The sequence below is a fragment of the Vidua chalybeata genome, chromosome 1 (assembly GCF_026979565.1).
Source record: "Vidua chalybeata isolate OUT-0048 chromosome 1, bVidCha1 merged haplotype, whole genome shotgun sequence".
NCBI classification, from domain to species: Eukaryota; Metazoa; Chordata; class Aves; order Passeriformes; family Viduidae; genus Vidua; species Vidua chalybeata.
Window position 1 is genome coordinate 24,682,894 of NC_071530.1, and position 17,045 is coordinate 24,699,938.

A 17,045-nucleotide genomic window follows, 5' to 3' on the forward strand; every position below is an offset into this window, starting at 1 on the left:
GAACATAGCTCTCAGGATATGTAAATAAATCCCAAGTTATTTTCTGAAACTACCACTAATGCTACAGATATGAAAAAATACCCCATTTAAGTAAGGAGCAGATATTTCCCTGCCTGAAGTTAGGTGACTTGGGCAACAACATTTGTGTTTACTTTATAGGTTTAAACAAGATTAGAGGATGAGAAGGAAGTAAAGGACTGGGTCAGATGCAACAGCCTTTCTTTTAGTTGCTAAACGGAGTATTTAGTTGCTAAATGCTAAACGGATTGTCCTTCTGCTTCCATAGATGGGGGTCCTTTGACAGCCTCACTTTCATCCATACAGAAAAGAGATTTCACAAAATATGTGTTCTAGTATTATGTTATAATGATTTAGAAGCTGTCCAGAAGGAAGATGTTGAGGTAGATGTACCTATGCCCCATTTACACATGGCTGCTAATAGCAGTGGGATTTTAATACTCTGAATAATATATATGTTGATGTAAATAATATGGTTCTATGACATATGCATAAATTCTTGGAGGCAGACACTTTGCATAATTATTTCTAATTTATGTACTGTACTAATGATATGTTATATATATATTCCTTATATATAAGGAAATAAAATTTAGGCATAACATTATAGGCGTTATAATTTAGACATTACCTTTGGCTTGATTACTGCAATCTTTGTTATTAAAAAGAGAGGATCTGATAAAGTCCCATAGGTGTTTCTTTCATTTTTCTCCATCAATATTCTTAATATTTAATTAATTTTAAAGCAAAATAATAGTGTATTTAGCTGTTGTAACAAAGGAACATCTCCATAGATGGATACAGATGCATCTGACTCATTTTGCCTGTGCTCAAAATCCAAGCCAGATCTTCTCTGGGTCAGTGCTGAGTCTAATGATTTAATCATGCTGAGATACCACAGGGGCTCAGAAATGCACAAACACAACGTGTGGCTTCTTGACAGGAGCTGGTTCTCATCTGAGCAGTGGGAGTATAGGCATTTTCAGCTGGCATCTGTCTCCATTTGCTGGGTGTACGTTGTCTTAAGAAAGCTTGAGTTAGAAAAAGAATCAAAAGAACATGCTTATTTTTCTTGTACTGAAAGAGATATTTCAGGCATGCCCCTACCAGCTGCATGCCACTCAGTTCTTTAGTCACAGCTACAGGGAATGTCATTCTTTACAATTAACTGCCTCTGTGGCATTTGTTTCCCGGTCTTTTATAATCTAATGCATATTCCTGCTCCTTTCTCTTAAACAGGACTGTCAGAGAGATGCTGCAGAAACCAGCAAACACTAAATCTTTAGCAGAGCGATCCTCCTCTCTCCCACACTGTGTACCATTCACATGGTATGGAGAGAGCGGCAAGGGATCCAATTCTTCCAGCAACCTGCCGTCGCCTACCAGCTCAACTGAACCTTCCTCTGAAAATTTAAGCCCAGCTAAAAAAGGGTCAAAGGTAGAAAATAAAAACTACCTTATTCCCACTGTGTTGAGTAGCATAATTGGCTTTGTGATTCTGGAAAAAAGAACAGGCCAATATGTGACTACTACAATAAACAGTGCATGGTGTTCATTGTACGGTAACAGCCCATCCAAACAGAACATCTCTGTCATTGTACCATTCCCTGTTCTACCTTTTTTACTCCGTCTTAATGTACATTATTCCAGTAAACTAACTGTGGTGTGCTGTACCGTAACAAAAACAAGTGGTGCCAGTGGAAATCAGCATTTGGATCCACTGAACAAATGCTAGATTTGTGTATTCAGTTATAGATCTTCTCTTCATTCTTCAGGACTGGTAGTGGGAATACCCATGTTCAAATGAGGTGTTTGCAAGCGAAGAAATGCTGTATGCTGTCAGTCATCTGCCTTTTTTCCCCCAGTAATGAAATCTGTTTGTCATGCATGCTGGATGTTGGATTTAATTCTCTGTATGAGGATGTTTGAACTGTAAATATGAAATACTGCAATTTAATACATCTGTGTGATTCCTTTCTATGTGCATGAATGTTTCAGCATGACAATTCCTTAAATAACCCTTATTTATAGTATTATACTTGGCTTTCTCATGTTTGTTTTCACTTCTGGAAAATATTTCTTTGCCTGTAATTTCTTATGATTTATAGCAGTTGATTTTTTTTTATATTTGTCTGGTAAAAAGAAACAGATCTGGTTCTCAACTTTGTATTGGAATATGAATCAGAAATCTAATTTCTCTGTCTTCTACCACCAAATGCATGTTCATAATAGCAGTTTCTACAAGCATTTCATACTTTTTTTGATGCCAAAAGCTGGTGATGTATTACTTCTGCTGTGCTCTTGGCTATGCAAGATCATAGCTGTTCTTGTGTTACCTGGCAGGAAGAGCAGCACAAGGCTTACAGCAGTCCAAATCAGCTTGATAGAGAAGACCACCAATGAAATCTCTGAACAGAAATTATTTGCTTACCTCTTCTCTTTTAGGGAAAAAAAATTTAGACCCATAAATCCTATTTATGTATTTAAGCAAACATTGTTTAAATATAATTTTCAAATGGGGGAAAAAGCACACCCTTTTAGGTAGTATTAGGTTGAGGTTGTGGGGGCTATCCTAATTATTATGAGGCCTTGGCTATCTTGTGGTTTTGCTGTAAAAAATTAAATTTGAAAAGCTTAAAATCATTGTAAAGCTGAAGCTTGCAGAAAATAGAGGTGAAATAAAAATCAGAGTACTTAAAAAAGAAAAATATGTTTTTCACACAACAGGAGGTAGAGCTGTTGAACTCCTGGCCTAAGAATGCTGTGTGGGCTAAGGAAGCAGCTAAGGAAGCTGCTCAGATTTTCTTCTTCTCTATAAAGAGCTGGGAAAAACAGATCAGGAATTCTAAACGTAGGTGAGAGAAAAATGGTCACAAAAATATTCTTATGTTCTCTGTAAAGTTTGCAGGCTCTTAAATGAAGAGTTTCTGTACTGCTATTCAGGCTTTCAAAGCACAGCGTGATACCAATATTTAGTTGGATTTCCAGCAAAACTAAGAGGACCAACACTTGATATTTTTGGAAGTCTTCCTGTTTACAGGAAAGAAAGGTCAAGTATTTGAGGGGGGCAGATAGAAGGTTAACTTTTTTTGTGTTGTTTCTCTTGTTTAAGTTTCTAAAGTGAAGGTCAAAGGTGAATTGGATTTAATACTCATTTAGATGTTAGAGTAGAGAGTAGAGGTCTCTGTATTGTCAAGTGTGTATTCAAGTTAAATGGAATATCATGGTGTCCTTAATCTTTGATATATTTTGTTTTTTTCATTGTTCTCCCTCTAGTGTGAAATACTTGTTAATTTTTGTCATATTCTAATGGCAGTTTTGTTGTATTCCTGAAAAATTTGTGCCTGCTTTTGCTATTATTTGCTGTAAGATGTGATGTGTCTCACTGCATTGTTAAGAAAAAACAGGGTTTGTTTTATAGTTATTAGTTCAGTAAATAATATTCAATATCCAAAGATATTTGTTACTTTCAGTTTCAGTTTTTTTTTTTCTAAAGGCACAGGCAAAGAGGGAGGATCCTTTCACTTTTCAAGGAGATTATTTGGGACTCAGAAGTGGATTCACAGCATATTCTCCTTGCTCTTTCAATAGGAGTTTTCACTTCTCTCTGTTCATTAATTCTCTGTCCTATTCTTTGTGCTGCTGCCTGTGCTACACTTCTCCTAAGTATTTATAGGACAGCAAATGCTAGTGATTAACCTGCAGAAGCAGTAATTTAGCTCCAGGCTGAGATCCAGCATCTTAAGAGTCTGGAAATTGCTTTTAGACACCTTTGATATTCATTGAGGCATTAAGCTGGCAAAGGTGTCTCACGGAGTAGAGAGTGGTAAAAATACTGTGCATCCTGTAAATAGTACCACTATAAAACATTAGGCTTCCTCATGTGTATTGGTTTGGTAAACGATTGAAATCACTCCTGAGCTATGCCAACATGGAAAACAGAAAGCAAATTTCCCTTTTAGATGCATCTAAACAATAATTTGTTCATTCTTACTCCTCTTTTTCTCCGCAGAATTTCACGTTCAATGATGATTTCAGTCCCAGCAGCACAAGTTCAGCTGATTTGAGTGGTTTAGGAGCAGAACCTAAAACACCAGGCTTCTCGCACTCCTTAGCACTGTCATCAGATGAGGTACGCGGATGTAATTGTTTAATTTGGGAAAAAGTTGTTTTCTTTTTCCTATGGAATCTCGCTTGATTGCTCAAATAATAAAGGAAAGGTTTTAGGCAGTAGGATTTGAGAGAGAAATTAATCTTGGTTTCTAAATTTCTAAAGTATGTACATATGGACGTAGATGCAGATATAGATATAAATACACTAAACTAGGCCTGGGACAGTTTTGATATACCAAGCATACAGTACAGTTTGGTAAATGTAGTTGAGATGTACGGCACCTTCACCTACCCCAGTTTTTACCCTGGTAGAATGTGCATGCAGTAATTGTGTGTTAGTGTACCTGAATGTGTGTGTATTGATTATAACGTGTATGTCTTAATCCACTTTGCATTCTTTGTGCTTGCTTTGCACAGTGGATTTGAAATCAATTACTCCAAACCAGAGTTTTTCGTAGAATGATAAAGTAAAAAGGCGTTCCTAACCTTGTAAATTGGTGACATATTTGAGCTGAATACAATGTATTGAAAATACTCTTCTTAAGATATTAATTTTGTAACTCAGTTGTGGGTAAGGTTGTACAATTTGACAGTAGCTGACAGCACATCCTGTGGAGTCAGGAAACTTGTGCATTTGTTCTTTTACAAACACTCCATAAGAACTTCACATTTTTCATGAGAGATTTGAGCCAAATTGTTTTTACTAGAGAGGGAGAACTTGAAGTATCTATAGCTTCTATATAATTTTTTTGTTGTTTTACAGATAGGTAGGGTTTTTTTTATTGCCTGCATGGTTTACTTGGGTTTAAAGAATGAGAGCTGTTCCGTGCAACTCTATTTCCCAAACTGCAAGTCTACAAACCAAACCATTCTTTTGAGGTTGCTTTTACTGCAGGTAATTAAGGGCAAAAATTTATAACAAAAGGAGACAGCACAAAGGTCTGCATATGCTGTAAATTACGGCAAATAGCAACGTCATCACTCACACTTTATTTAGTGTTAGTACTTTCTTGATAATGCGCTTCATTATCTTACCATATTTAATTCCCCGTATGTACTTGAATGTGGCAATGTCCTGTTCTGAGTGGTATTGAATTAAAAGCTTGAAAATCCTTTCATTTTGCTTGTTCAGCTTTCTACTTTATTACTTCTAAAATGCCAAGCCTGAGCAGGTCCATAAAAATGAATGCGTTTTCTCCATCCATGTTTGCTGTGTGCCAAATTGCTGCCTCCAGATGAGGCAGCATCTTTGGCAAGAGCTGCCCTGGAAACCTCCCCGGCCACCCTGGGCAGGGAGGAGGCTGGTGCTGCTCCTCAGCCTTCCACAGTGCATTGCTGCAAGCACTCCTCCGCTCTGGCTTCCCGAGGAGCCCCATCAGCATTTAAAGAAAAAGAAAAAATGGAAGGGTGGGGAGGGAACACAGTTCTTGCAGTCGGTTCTCCTCTAATTAAGGAACTTTTGCTCTTGGAAATTGGAGCCATCAGAGAGGTTCCCACCAGTTCTAGGGTATCAGGATCAGGAACTCCAGAAGGGTTTCATTGATGAAGTGTCATATTTAGCTGCCAAATCATGTGTGTGGTGAGCTTTCAACAGAACCTCTTTGCTTCTGGAAATAATTCTTTTTAAAGAAATCTTATTGGTTTTAAGTAGCCATATCTGTTTGCATACCTTGGTGCTGCCATTGCCTGAACTTTTACATGCTGTTATGTGTTTGGTATTTTGTTTCTATAATGCTTTTCTTTCCTGTTTCTTTGTTGCTCCCTCACTCAGAGCCTGGATATGATTGATGATGAGGTGAGATACTAGCGTGCTGTTGTGGTGAATCGTGTGACCGTCATGTGGCAATGTACTGTCTTTTCTGCAGAGTCACATTTCTTGTCTTGTGGTGTTGAGTGGCAAATACCCTTGTTGGCACAGAACACACAGATGTCACTGACTCCTCTTTCCTTGTCTTGAGTTGCCCTCTCATTGTTGATGGGAGTTTTCAAGGCCACAGCAAACTGCAGTTTTTGTGGTATGCTGGAAGCAGAAGGAGTGTCAAAGCAAATCTACCAGACCAAGCATCAGCTGTGCTGAGCTCATGCTGGCAGTAGCAGAAGAAAAAGATAGTGTCCAGCCTGACAACTGGACAGCCAGAAGCTGAGAGAGCTCCCAGCACCATCTAACCTAATGTAAAAGCTTCTGTAACAGCAGACAGCTGCTGCAGCCTGTAGCAGCTGCTTTGCTGACTACAGCCAGGACAGAATCGCTTTTGTTTCAGGCCCCACTGGCATATCCGTGGGTGGAATAAAGTGGCAGAGCAGGGACATGGGTCTGCTCCAGCCCTTTTTGGTGGGGTTTGTGCTCTCACCCACAGCAGCACAACGTGGTGAGAGCAGGGCCAGGGCTGCGGGATCACTGTGTGTCCCGTACCACTCCTCTGTGTCATCTCGTAATTCTTCTTCCATAGACAGTATCAGTCTCTCTAGCTGTTTGATATCATCACTTTGAAGTCTAGAGTGGTTTTCTAAGGGTTTTATTTTCCCCTGATACTTTTTTAAAAGCTTAAACAAATAATTAAGATCTGTGAATGAACCCAGGAAGTGGAATGCACAATTCATTGCATCCTTTAGAAATCTGCTAATTTGAAGGAAAAAGTCTTGTGAGGGAATGGGAGCATACATGGTTTGAATTGTGCCACCTGGCCATTTCAGTCCCTGCTTGGGTTTAAAGGAAGGCCAGTTCCTTTTTCTTCTATGATTCTGTAGTTCTTTTTCTTCTATGATTCATTCTTAGGTGTCTGGTTAGATCAAGATGTAATACAGCAGTGTGTGAAATTGTTATTACTGTAGTGCAAAGATAGTCCAGATACCTGTGCTCTGATGCTGGCAGTTTGTGCAGAAAAATGTTGTTACTCATCTGTGTTACCCTTTAGTAATAACGTGGAACATTTTTGTCACAGATCCTTGACGATGGACAGTCTCCAAAGCACAGTCAGTGTCAGAGTCGTGCTGTTCACGAGTGGAGTGTGCAGCAGGTTTCCCACTGGTTGATGAGTCTGAACCTTGAACAGTATGTTTCTGAGTTCAGTGCCCAGAACATTAATGGGGAGCACCTCCTTCAGCTGGATGGCAGTAAGCTCAAGGTAATTAACTGACTGGGCTTCAAGATAAACTACAGTATTTTTAATCACTTTACATCATCTCAAAGGCAGTAAGAATTCATCCAGAAAGCAGCGAATCCTTGTGTATGGAGTCATGATAGGCCAGAATAATAAACAGAAAGTATAAAGCCACAGCAACAGTTGAAGAAATTCCCATATGCACTTGGATTCAGAAGCTTCAGAAATGCAAAGTCTTTGCTTTGTGAAAATTCTTGGTGTATATAATGTACCCATATTTGCATGTGCAAATCAAACAGCAGTGCATGAAAGTGGTATTTGCATGCACATATTTCTCATCCAGCTCTATTTTGTGAAAGGGCGATTCTGAGAAGACAGTGAATAGACATATATCAGAAGTAGCAAGGGAATAATGGATTCATGGGATATGGGAGGCATAAGCTGATACCAGTTGCAGTATGTTAGAACCAAATACAGTTTTGATGTATAAAGTATGCGTTGTTTCTTGTAGTAAAAATATGGGCCTGCTTCAGTCAAAAATAGAGGATGGAGTTGCAGGAAGCTCAGTAGATCTGAAAGTCCAAGTTTGGTATTTCACTTCTGATTTTTCTGGTTGCACTTCACTTACTCTAAGTGTCTTAGAAGATTGCAGGTGAACTTTTGACTAAGGCATAGCAGCGAAAATTTGGAAGTCTTGTTCTATGTGGACTTACATGATTTTAATAAAATAGTTTATTTGCCTTACTTGATCAATGAAATCAACATTGGTGGTAGCAGTGAGGTCTCGTCTTTAATATTCTAGAAGTGGAAAGCATGAAGTGTAGTACTTGCACATCAGTGATATATCGGAGTCTGTGACAGATTGACTTTGTTGTTACAGTCTTCTAAGGAGAATTTTTACTAGAATATGAAAATAAAATGTGGTTAATTAAACCATAAGAAATTCTTCTAAATTTTGTTTTCCTCACTTCAGGCTCTTGGTATGACATCTTCCCAGGACAGAGCAATCATTAAAAGAAAGTTAAAGGAAATGAAAGCATCCTTGGAGAAGGCTCGCAAAGCTCAAGAGAAAATGGAAAAGCAAAGGGAAAAGCTTCGAAAGAAGGAACAAGAGCAGCTGCAGAGGAGATCAAAGAAAACAGACAAGTGTTCTTCAGATGCAACAGAGGGCACTAATGAGCAGTGATAAGGAGAAGTGTTGCTGTGTTTGGCAAGTGGAGGCACGTCGAGGAAAGAGAAACTCTTATCCACTCTGATGCCCCTTCAGCTTTCTTGTGTTCATCACCCAAGATTGTGTACAGAGAGACGGGCTGTACATAGAATGACTAGGGAAATTTATATTGTGTCGTTTTCTTTCCTGCATATCCAGTTCACGCTCATTGCTGTTGCCATGTGAAACAATCCCAGCCCCTCAGTTTGTTCTGTTCTTGTTGACAGCTAACTGATTCCATTTTTGTGTGGTGGTGTTTCCTTCAAACTACTCTTCTCTGTTGAGCTCTATGTGTTTGGTCACTTCAGTAACCAGCATGATGCTGAGGAGCATGTCCACTGCTTCATCTCTTCTGAATAGGATGGCCAGTCAGCATGGTTGGGGAACATTTTTTCAGCTGGATAAAAGGAGTTGTGCTCTGTCTGATAAGACTTGACTTAACTTTCTGACCAGAAGTTCGTCTTCTGTATGGTGTTTGGATACTCAGTTCAGTCTGCTGGAGTAAGTTTCACCTTGCGTCAGTACCTTCAAGCAACACTGCTCTGAAAACTGTTCAGTGACTTCTTATACACTGGAGATAAAGACAGGAGAGTCAATATTCCCCCTGGGTAAAGGACAGGAGGTGAAACTCTTACTGTTAACTGTACAACAGTTAATCCAGGAAGGAGGCAAAGCCTTAAATGGTTATGTGGGTTTACATAGAAATCTGAGGATAACATTTATCCTTTAGATACCTGAGCAAGGATGAATTTCTAACTAGAGCACAGCATATAAATCTGTATAAATTGTATTGTGCTCCCAGTGTGCAGGCAACTTTCTTATACCACACTCCACTTTTTTTCATGTGTTTCATACAGGAAACTGGGTTTATTTTGTTTCAAGTTAGTTTTTCCCCAGGAAGAACACCACATCTTCAAATTCATTCTCCAGTCAGTAAACACTGGGAGAATAAGCTTTGTGCTGTGCTATTATGAAGCTGGTATTGGAAACAATTATCAAACTTGAGTTTGCTGTAGATTTTCAGTTTTTACAGAAGTGCACTTTAAGAAGAGGAAGATGAGTGATCCTGGTTAAAATTAAATTCAGTACACTGCTGTTAAGGTCAATGCTGCCATGGAGGCGATGGTTACTTAATCCAAACCTCCCACGCTTTAACTGTTTTGATTGCTATATTTAAAGAATATCCAACCAAAACCCAAGGTTTTGGGCTTTGCCTATAAAATGTTGTGATGGTTTAGCAGTGGTCATACTTCAGGGATTTCTGGGGTGTGTGAGGCCATGGATGAAGCCCGCTGTGCAGTTTTGACTGTGACTGAAGCAGTGTATGATGTTACTGCCTCAACAGCAGTACTGAACTGTACAGTATTGCTTCAAAAGAAGGGACAGACAATGGGCAGATCTCCACAACGAGGAGCTGCTGGAGCAACTGCTCCAGGCAGGAGCTGACTGCTCTACAGTCAAAGCTAACTGTGTACGGTTGAGAAATGTCACTTCCTACTCGTGCAGCCTGCAAGTGGCAGTCTTCATCTAGCTGTGCAAACCCAGAAATTGTTTAAGATGGTGATGCAAAGTTAGAATCTTGAACCTAAAAATGCCAGCTTAGATTTGAAAATTCCTCTGAAGAAAATGTGTGTTTTAGTTTGACCTGGCTTCTCTTCTGCTCTGTACTTTATTGCATTCAGATTTGTGTCTGCAAAGTTCTCTGAAGCTCAGATTTGGAACACTTAGGGTGCGCTGTTAATAGTTACGTTTCTCTTGATCCTAATAATTTCTTTGACATGTAAAATGGTCTGTGAACTGAGAGAGCCTAGTTCATTCAAAATTAATACACAACAGATCTACTTAGCATTAGCTTTATTTTTCCTTCCAAATCCAATTTCTACAAGTTTTTGGTGTAAATTTTATTCAGATCTAAAATTGAAATTATCATAAAAGATACTTGCTGATATTTCTAAGGGCTTGTGCTACTTTTCTTGATATAAGCCACCAGCAGCAAAACACACCTGCTAACAAAAAATTACACGTTGCAGTAAATCCTTCTGTGTTCATTCATAGGAGAAAAAATTTACAAATGTTTAACAGCCTCATAAAACTAGCATTACTAGAGGTTACCTGGAAGAAACTGGAAGTTTAATATTTTAAATACAATGTTGATAAATGCATTAGATGATGATTTTCTTTTTAAATTGTTTACAGTGTAGTAATGTTTAAGTGGTTGTATATAATAATCTAAGGCAATGTCTCTGTTTTATGTTCTTTTTTTATTTAGAAACCAGAGCAGACTGCTTGGCATTATGTATTGAGTTTTCATTCTGTCTTCTTAAAATGGTGCCTAGTTAATCTCTTCGTAAATCACGTTCTTACTCTGCAGAATAACTAATTCAACTTAAGTCCTCTAAGTATTCAGGGGATTTTTAGTGCTTTGTGATAATGTTATTTTGTTATTCTCAGACTAAAAACATCAACAAAAGTATAACTTCAAAAAATCTAGTGGGTTACATTTAAATTGAAACCATTAAAATGCATTTTGATCAACATGTGCAAACGAAGGAAACAGAACAATGACAAGAGTTTTGCTGTTCTTTCTGTGATAAAAGATTTATGTGGTTCCTTTTATGAAATATGGCAACTCAGTCTTGGGAAGTGCAGAAATGTCACCGGATAACAGACGTGAAGCACAGTTTGAAACTTTTCTTGCTATTCTATAGGACCTTTAAAGTTGTGTTGCAATTTTTTTTCCCTTGTATTGTATTATGACTTACAAGAAAAAAAAAAAGATGGATGTTTCATCATTCTTAACTTAAACTTCCTGTAAACCAATGCTAAGTCAGACTATTGTGGGGCTTAATGTAACAAGAAGAAACAAATTTTCTGTGCTGAATGGCTGGACTGCCTTTTTCACAGTTTGGCTCACCTGCAGGCATAATGTCGCCCACATTGTGTATTTATTTGTGGAGCTACAGCTCTTTTTATTAGGCTAACATGCCCGGCCACCAATGAACTGCTATGCAGGCAGTGTGGTGCTTCCACACCTCAGGACGTGTGTTTGTGTCATGGTTACACCTGGGTGACTGCAGCAGGCTGGCCCAAGTTATTTTCTCCCTGCTTAGGGTGGTAGGCCAGTTCTGTAAGCTCTAGTTCTGCTCGTTGCTGCAGTATTGCAAGTTGTGAATATATAGAGCCTCTAAAAAGGTGAAGAATGGAGAGTTAGGAAAAAGTGGAAGTCTCAAAAATAGAAAATGAAATGTACAACACTGCAGGTTACTTTAGTCCTAAAAACCCTAGTGCTTATTCTGAGATTGTGAGGAGAGCAGTGGCTCCTTGTTGTGTTCAGATCAGCCAAACATACAGACATTATTCACTTCCAGCTTGTATCTTCCCATTTCTTCACAGGTGGGCTGCTTCACCCGTGCAGCATCCTGTTAAAACTCCCTGTTGGGTTTCAGTGTGCCCAAAGAGACCAGGCCCAGGGGGTGAGGAAGGAGCTGCACCCCTTCACTGCAATGCACAGTGTTGCCCACTGTCTGCATTTCACCCACCGCCCTAAACAGGTCCTGGTGGGGGCTGCTGGGAGTGGAGCCTGTTGAAGATCATGGGTTAGAATTACACAGTGGAACAGAAGCCAGTAATTAAAAGATGAATGGCATTAGATGTTTGTATTTCAGTGTGTACAAATACTTTTGTATTTTTTCAACTTCTTAAAAATTTTTTGCAATGGCATCTCTTTTGCTATGACTGTAGTCTGCTGCAGGGATACCGCAAGAATTGAACTTTTACTAGAATTACCGAGCAGCTTTCCTCTAATACTTGCCAGCCCTTAGCTGTCATTGACATTCAGAGGTGCTTGACACCTGAGATCAGGGTTCCTCATACTTTATTGCTTCCATCAAAGCCTTCTGTCCTCCTGAGCTGCTACACCTTCGCCTCCTGGCTCATGGACCAGTAAGAGGTGGGCAGTGTAATTTTTGAGAACGAATTGTGTTCCACTTACAAGAGAAAGAAGAAATGCCACTCTTGCATGTAGTGCAGAATACTGTTCTACAGTAGTATGGAAGAGGATCATCATGTAGTTGGGTGCCAGTGTTCTAGCAAGGAAATACATTTTTTGTGGTTTTAACCCCAACTTTGATTTTTATTGGAGCACTTTCAGCAGTTAGTTTCTGAGCAGGATGACAGGTGAAATCCAAGGAGACTTGCCCACTCAGTAGAGTGGAGTGTGGGTCTTCTGCAGATGGCACAGTCCCTTTTGTCAACCTTCCTGTAGATTTTACTGGACTTTTTTCTGTACCTGTGAAACTGCTTTTTCAAAGCTATAATATAGCTTAGTCATGACATTGAGCCCTCCAAACCCTCAATATAAAATGAGCTTTCTGTTATTAACCAGCTGTATCAACTGGTACTGTCACTTTTAGCATTAAGAAATGATTTTAAAAATGCACATCTTACAGAAAGGTTTGGTGGTAATGCCTTGGGCTGCCTGTTCCTTTTGGAAGTGTGGATGGTGTTAAGAACAACCTGTTTGTGAAACCTGCACAAGTTAGGCAGGTCTCTTCTTCCAAAGAGGTGAGGAGGGCTCACAGCTCACGAGGTCAGATCCAACCCTCATAACCTGGGAGCCTGCGGCTCCTGCTGGGTTTCCAGCAGGACCTTTGCCACTGCCACCAGTGGAAGTGGATTTGGGCCCTGTGCAGAAGTGTCTGAAGGAAAGGGGGATTTCAGGGCACCAGACATAGGAGTAACCAGCCTATTTGGAAGTGAAGAGTGCACAGTGAACATCTTCTGACTCTATACTTTCCCATACACATTCACACAACAACTGCTTTCCTAATTTCCAATCATACTGCAATGGTATCTCACTGGTCACTGACAAGTGTTACACATATTGCTAGAAGACCAGGCAGCTAAAGGACTAAAATGCACTGTGCTTACTGTAAAAATTGGCTTCTTAATTGCTTCTTTTTATATGGTTGAAGAGATAGTTGTGCTTCAGATTTTTTTCCTTTTTCTGTTCTTTTTTTAAAGAGGTCAAATGTATATGAAATGCATGTTATCCTGAACTTTTTGTTTGGACATCTTGGTGTCTGATCACCTGCATGAAGGACACAGTAGTGCCATGTCTGAGCTTGTTCTCTTGTGCTTGGTTGATACGAACTTCTCTAGATTGTTGAGTTTTCCCCAGGATAACTTTGTTTAACATTTAGTTATTGGGAGACATCAAAAGAAAACATCATGGTGGCCCTTTGTTTTCTTACAGTTGAAATACAAACAACAAAGCCTTGTGGTTTGAAGTTAATTTGTTAGTGTAAATAAATTTCTTGCCAATGAGTATTATTGTTGTTAGACAACGAATGCAATAAAAAGAGAAATCCTGAATCTTTATTAGAATTTGTAATGAGTCCTCACTTTTCCGCCCTTTTCTTTGTCATTCCAGAAGAAATAAATGGTGAGGACAACCAGACAGCTGCATGGGTCAGGCTAGGGGGTTGGGGGAATATGTACCTTGCCCTGCTTGTTCTTTACTTCCTTCTACTCAGCCAAAGATTATTTTAATCCCAGTTCTTGGCCAAATTGGCATGATTCACAAGCCCCCAAATGGGTCTCATTTACACTCTGTAACTATATAGAAAGAAGTAAAAAAACACATATATTAAGGAAAAAAATGGTCTTTTTTCTTCTTATGAAGGTGAAGTGTAGCATGTAGTCTTTTGCTGCAGGTTGATGTAAAAATAGGCTGCTTTCATGTTGATACTGGTCAATGTTTGTGTGTTTAAAAAATCTGGATTGATTTTGTTACATAAAAACATTTTAGACTCAAGTGTAGATTATTTATAATGGGCATTTTATACATTCAAAGTACAGCAGTTCTTTTACTGAATATGTTTAATAATTCTTTTATTTATTTGATTTTAGTAAGGCATTAAGTTAGGGAAAATCAAAGGGCACAGACTGTGCAATTTGTATAGTCATTTCAGTGGATTTACATCCGGCAGAATCTAGGCCAAACACTGTGCACTTAATCTGTCTAACCCAGTTTGTGTTTCCCAATGACTAAATCATAAATCTTACCTTCCACTAATACAGCACCACCTGCAAGAAGATAAAAAGAATCCTCAATTCATAAAATCATTATCTTAATTAGAATAGATACACTAAGATGCTCCGGGTCCACAACTGACATGTAAGATGTGTCTGCTGAGCAGCTCCCTAGGCCTGGAGCCATCTATACATGTGTCTTTCTTTTTTGTGCAAGTTGCCTCAGATAGCTGCAGCTGGGTTTTGGAAATGCCCAGAACTGCTCCAGTTTCTACAGCATGTTAAAGATGATGGGTTATGCTCTCCTTGGGCTTGCAAGCCTGGATTTTCCGTGTGCAGATTACTTGGTAATTGGGAGGCCAGGCTTGAGCTGCATCTTCCACCACTGCTGTTTCTGCACTGAGGCTGCCAGGAGGTAGAAGCTGTACCCCAGCGTGGCTCTTGCTGCACAACACCTGTTTGCTGTCTGTGTCCTGCCCACCTGAACACTTGTGCCCTGCTCCAATTCCCACCTCTGCACTGCAAGGCTGGGATACCTGGGGAGGAGGTTGGCAATGGGCTTCCTGCCCTCCTCACCTCGGGTCAAAATGTTACTGTCAGTAACAGCAGATAGCTATGATGTCTCTCCTCTCAAACGCTGTAGGAAAAGATAAAGCCCCTCACTTGCCCATGGTTCCATTTGTAGTAAGACCAACGGGAAAATCTTCAGCACAGGAGCAGTTTAGAACAGAAAAAAAAAGCCAGTGATGAGTGAAGACAGTCTTGATTTTGTGAAAGGCCAAAACCAATTAAAAAAACAGAAGTTTGACAAGATCCAACAGCATGTAGGTTTGCTAATTTGAAGATGTTTTAAGCAACAGTAAAATGTGAAAATAAATGTTTTGGTGGGTTACTTCTGCACTGCTGAGGGAAGTGGCTGTTGCCCTTCTACGACCAGAGAGTAAGTCCAGGACTCGCAGAGGGAATGACTGGCATTTCAGCTGCATCACTGCTACTGATACGTGATGTAACTCTTTAGAACATAGCACTTCAGAACAAAAAGTGGCACAGTCCTAGAATAATCACTTTAGAATGCTAGTGCAAGCCACTGATGGCTAATCACAAATTAGTGAATAGCCCAACCTCTCCTTACTATGAGAACTTCCTTCAGAGCAGTTCTTTCAGCTTGGCCTCCAGGAACGATATCTGTTCTTCAAAGCTGAAAATGGATTACAAGTTCCTGTAAGGAAGTACTTAGGAGGAAAGCTGAAAGTGTCCTGCAGGGAGAGAAGTTGCTAAGGAAGGAGCGGCAAAGCCAGAGTTAGGTAATGCCAAAGTACAGCGAAGGGATAAGACAAAAGCTGCCCTCATTCAAGGTTGGCTCTGCTCTGTGGAAGGGCTGCACACCATGGGCAGCAAAAGACTCAGAACTGTGGTCCAAACAGATGAGTCCTTGTCACCAAAGCCTTCATGGGCAAACAGTGAAACCTGGGCAGCGCTCAAGTCCCCAGAATAACTGAGCATTTTGGAGAGGAGCTGTAAGCACAGTTTGTGCACAGACCTGCTAATGCAGAGCCACCCCCCAGAGACAAATCAATTAGCTGTGTGATTTACTGCCCCAAGTCTGCCCCTCCAGCCATCACTGGCCCCTGCAGCAGCACATGCTATTGGGATACAAACATCACAAATGGCAGGGGCACTGTTGGTACGTGGGCGTGTTTGAGTGTCAGCAGAGGGAAGCTGCTGGCCTTTGGAAGGGCCAACATGCCACTGGCTGTTCTTCAGCCTCACACAGCTCTTGTGCCCAGGGACGTGCCTTACACCACGGTGTCTGTGCCAGTAAGCCAGTGGTGGAGGGTTCAGGGTGGAGCAGAGGCTTTCTAGGGGCAGGAGGGGATGTGGCAAGACCCACAGCCCACTCAGCATTGCAGAGGACGTGGGATGACACCGTCCTTCCTGTACAGCAACATAGCCCTGGCACTGACTTCCTGCTCATTAGAGCTGTCCCTTTTGCTCAGGAAAGGAGCAATTACTCTTTTCCTACCAGTAGGTGAAAGACATTAGGCTTGTTAGAAAGGAAAGGTGCAGGAGCCAAGAGGTGTCAGTACATATATTTACTGTTCAGGGCCCCTGCTCACCCAAACCTCAGCCTGCAGTACTGCCTCTTCTCAGCCAGAACAGCAGAACACAGACAGAGGAGGGTTTGCACATATTTCACATCCTATCTCAGTGTTTGAGCCACTACAGAGCAGGTTAGTTGGTCTGTCTTAAAGGCAGAAGCACTCCTGTGTTTTCTGGACTTCCCACGTACTCTTCAGATTAGAGGGGCTGTGGCTGATGCTGGAGCAGAGGCAGGAGGAACAGCAAAGCCAGCTTAGCAATCAGCACCCAGGGACTGGCTCTGGCTCTTTCTCCTCCCATGCTTGCACTTCAGGAGCAGCCTGTCTTTTTTCTCCACGGTGGTGGAAGAACTGCAGTGAGGAAAAGCTACTGCATCAGCTGAAGGATGCAGAGGGGCATCCTTCTGCTGTCTGGTGGCAGCATTTGGAGGGGCTGCCAAGATGCTGAAAAGGGCCAGTGCAGGCAGGTGC

At 40.6% G+C, this 17,045-nt stretch overlaps 1 protein-coding gene across 1 annotated transcript in view; it reads left to right on the forward strand.

Annotated features, from left to right (window-relative positions):
* Window positions 1-13,821, forward strand: part of PPP1R9A (protein phosphatase 1 regulatory subunit 9A) — a 129,108-nt gene extending 115,287 nt beyond the window's left edge. The window contains exons 16-19 of the mRNA XM_053942876.1: window positions 1,258-1,456; window positions 4,031-4,150; window positions 7,074-7,256; window positions 8,206-13,821. Of these exons, the coding sequence (XP_053798851.1) occupies window positions 1,258-1,456; window positions 4,031-4,150; window positions 7,074-7,256; window positions 8,206-8,418 (715 nt within the window). The 3' untranslated portion in view covers window positions 8,419-13,821. The remainder of the gene's footprint in view (window positions 1-1,257; window positions 1,457-4,030; window positions 4,151-7,073; window positions 7,257-8,205) is intronic.
* Window positions 13,822-17,045: the final 3,224 nt, after the last annotated feature.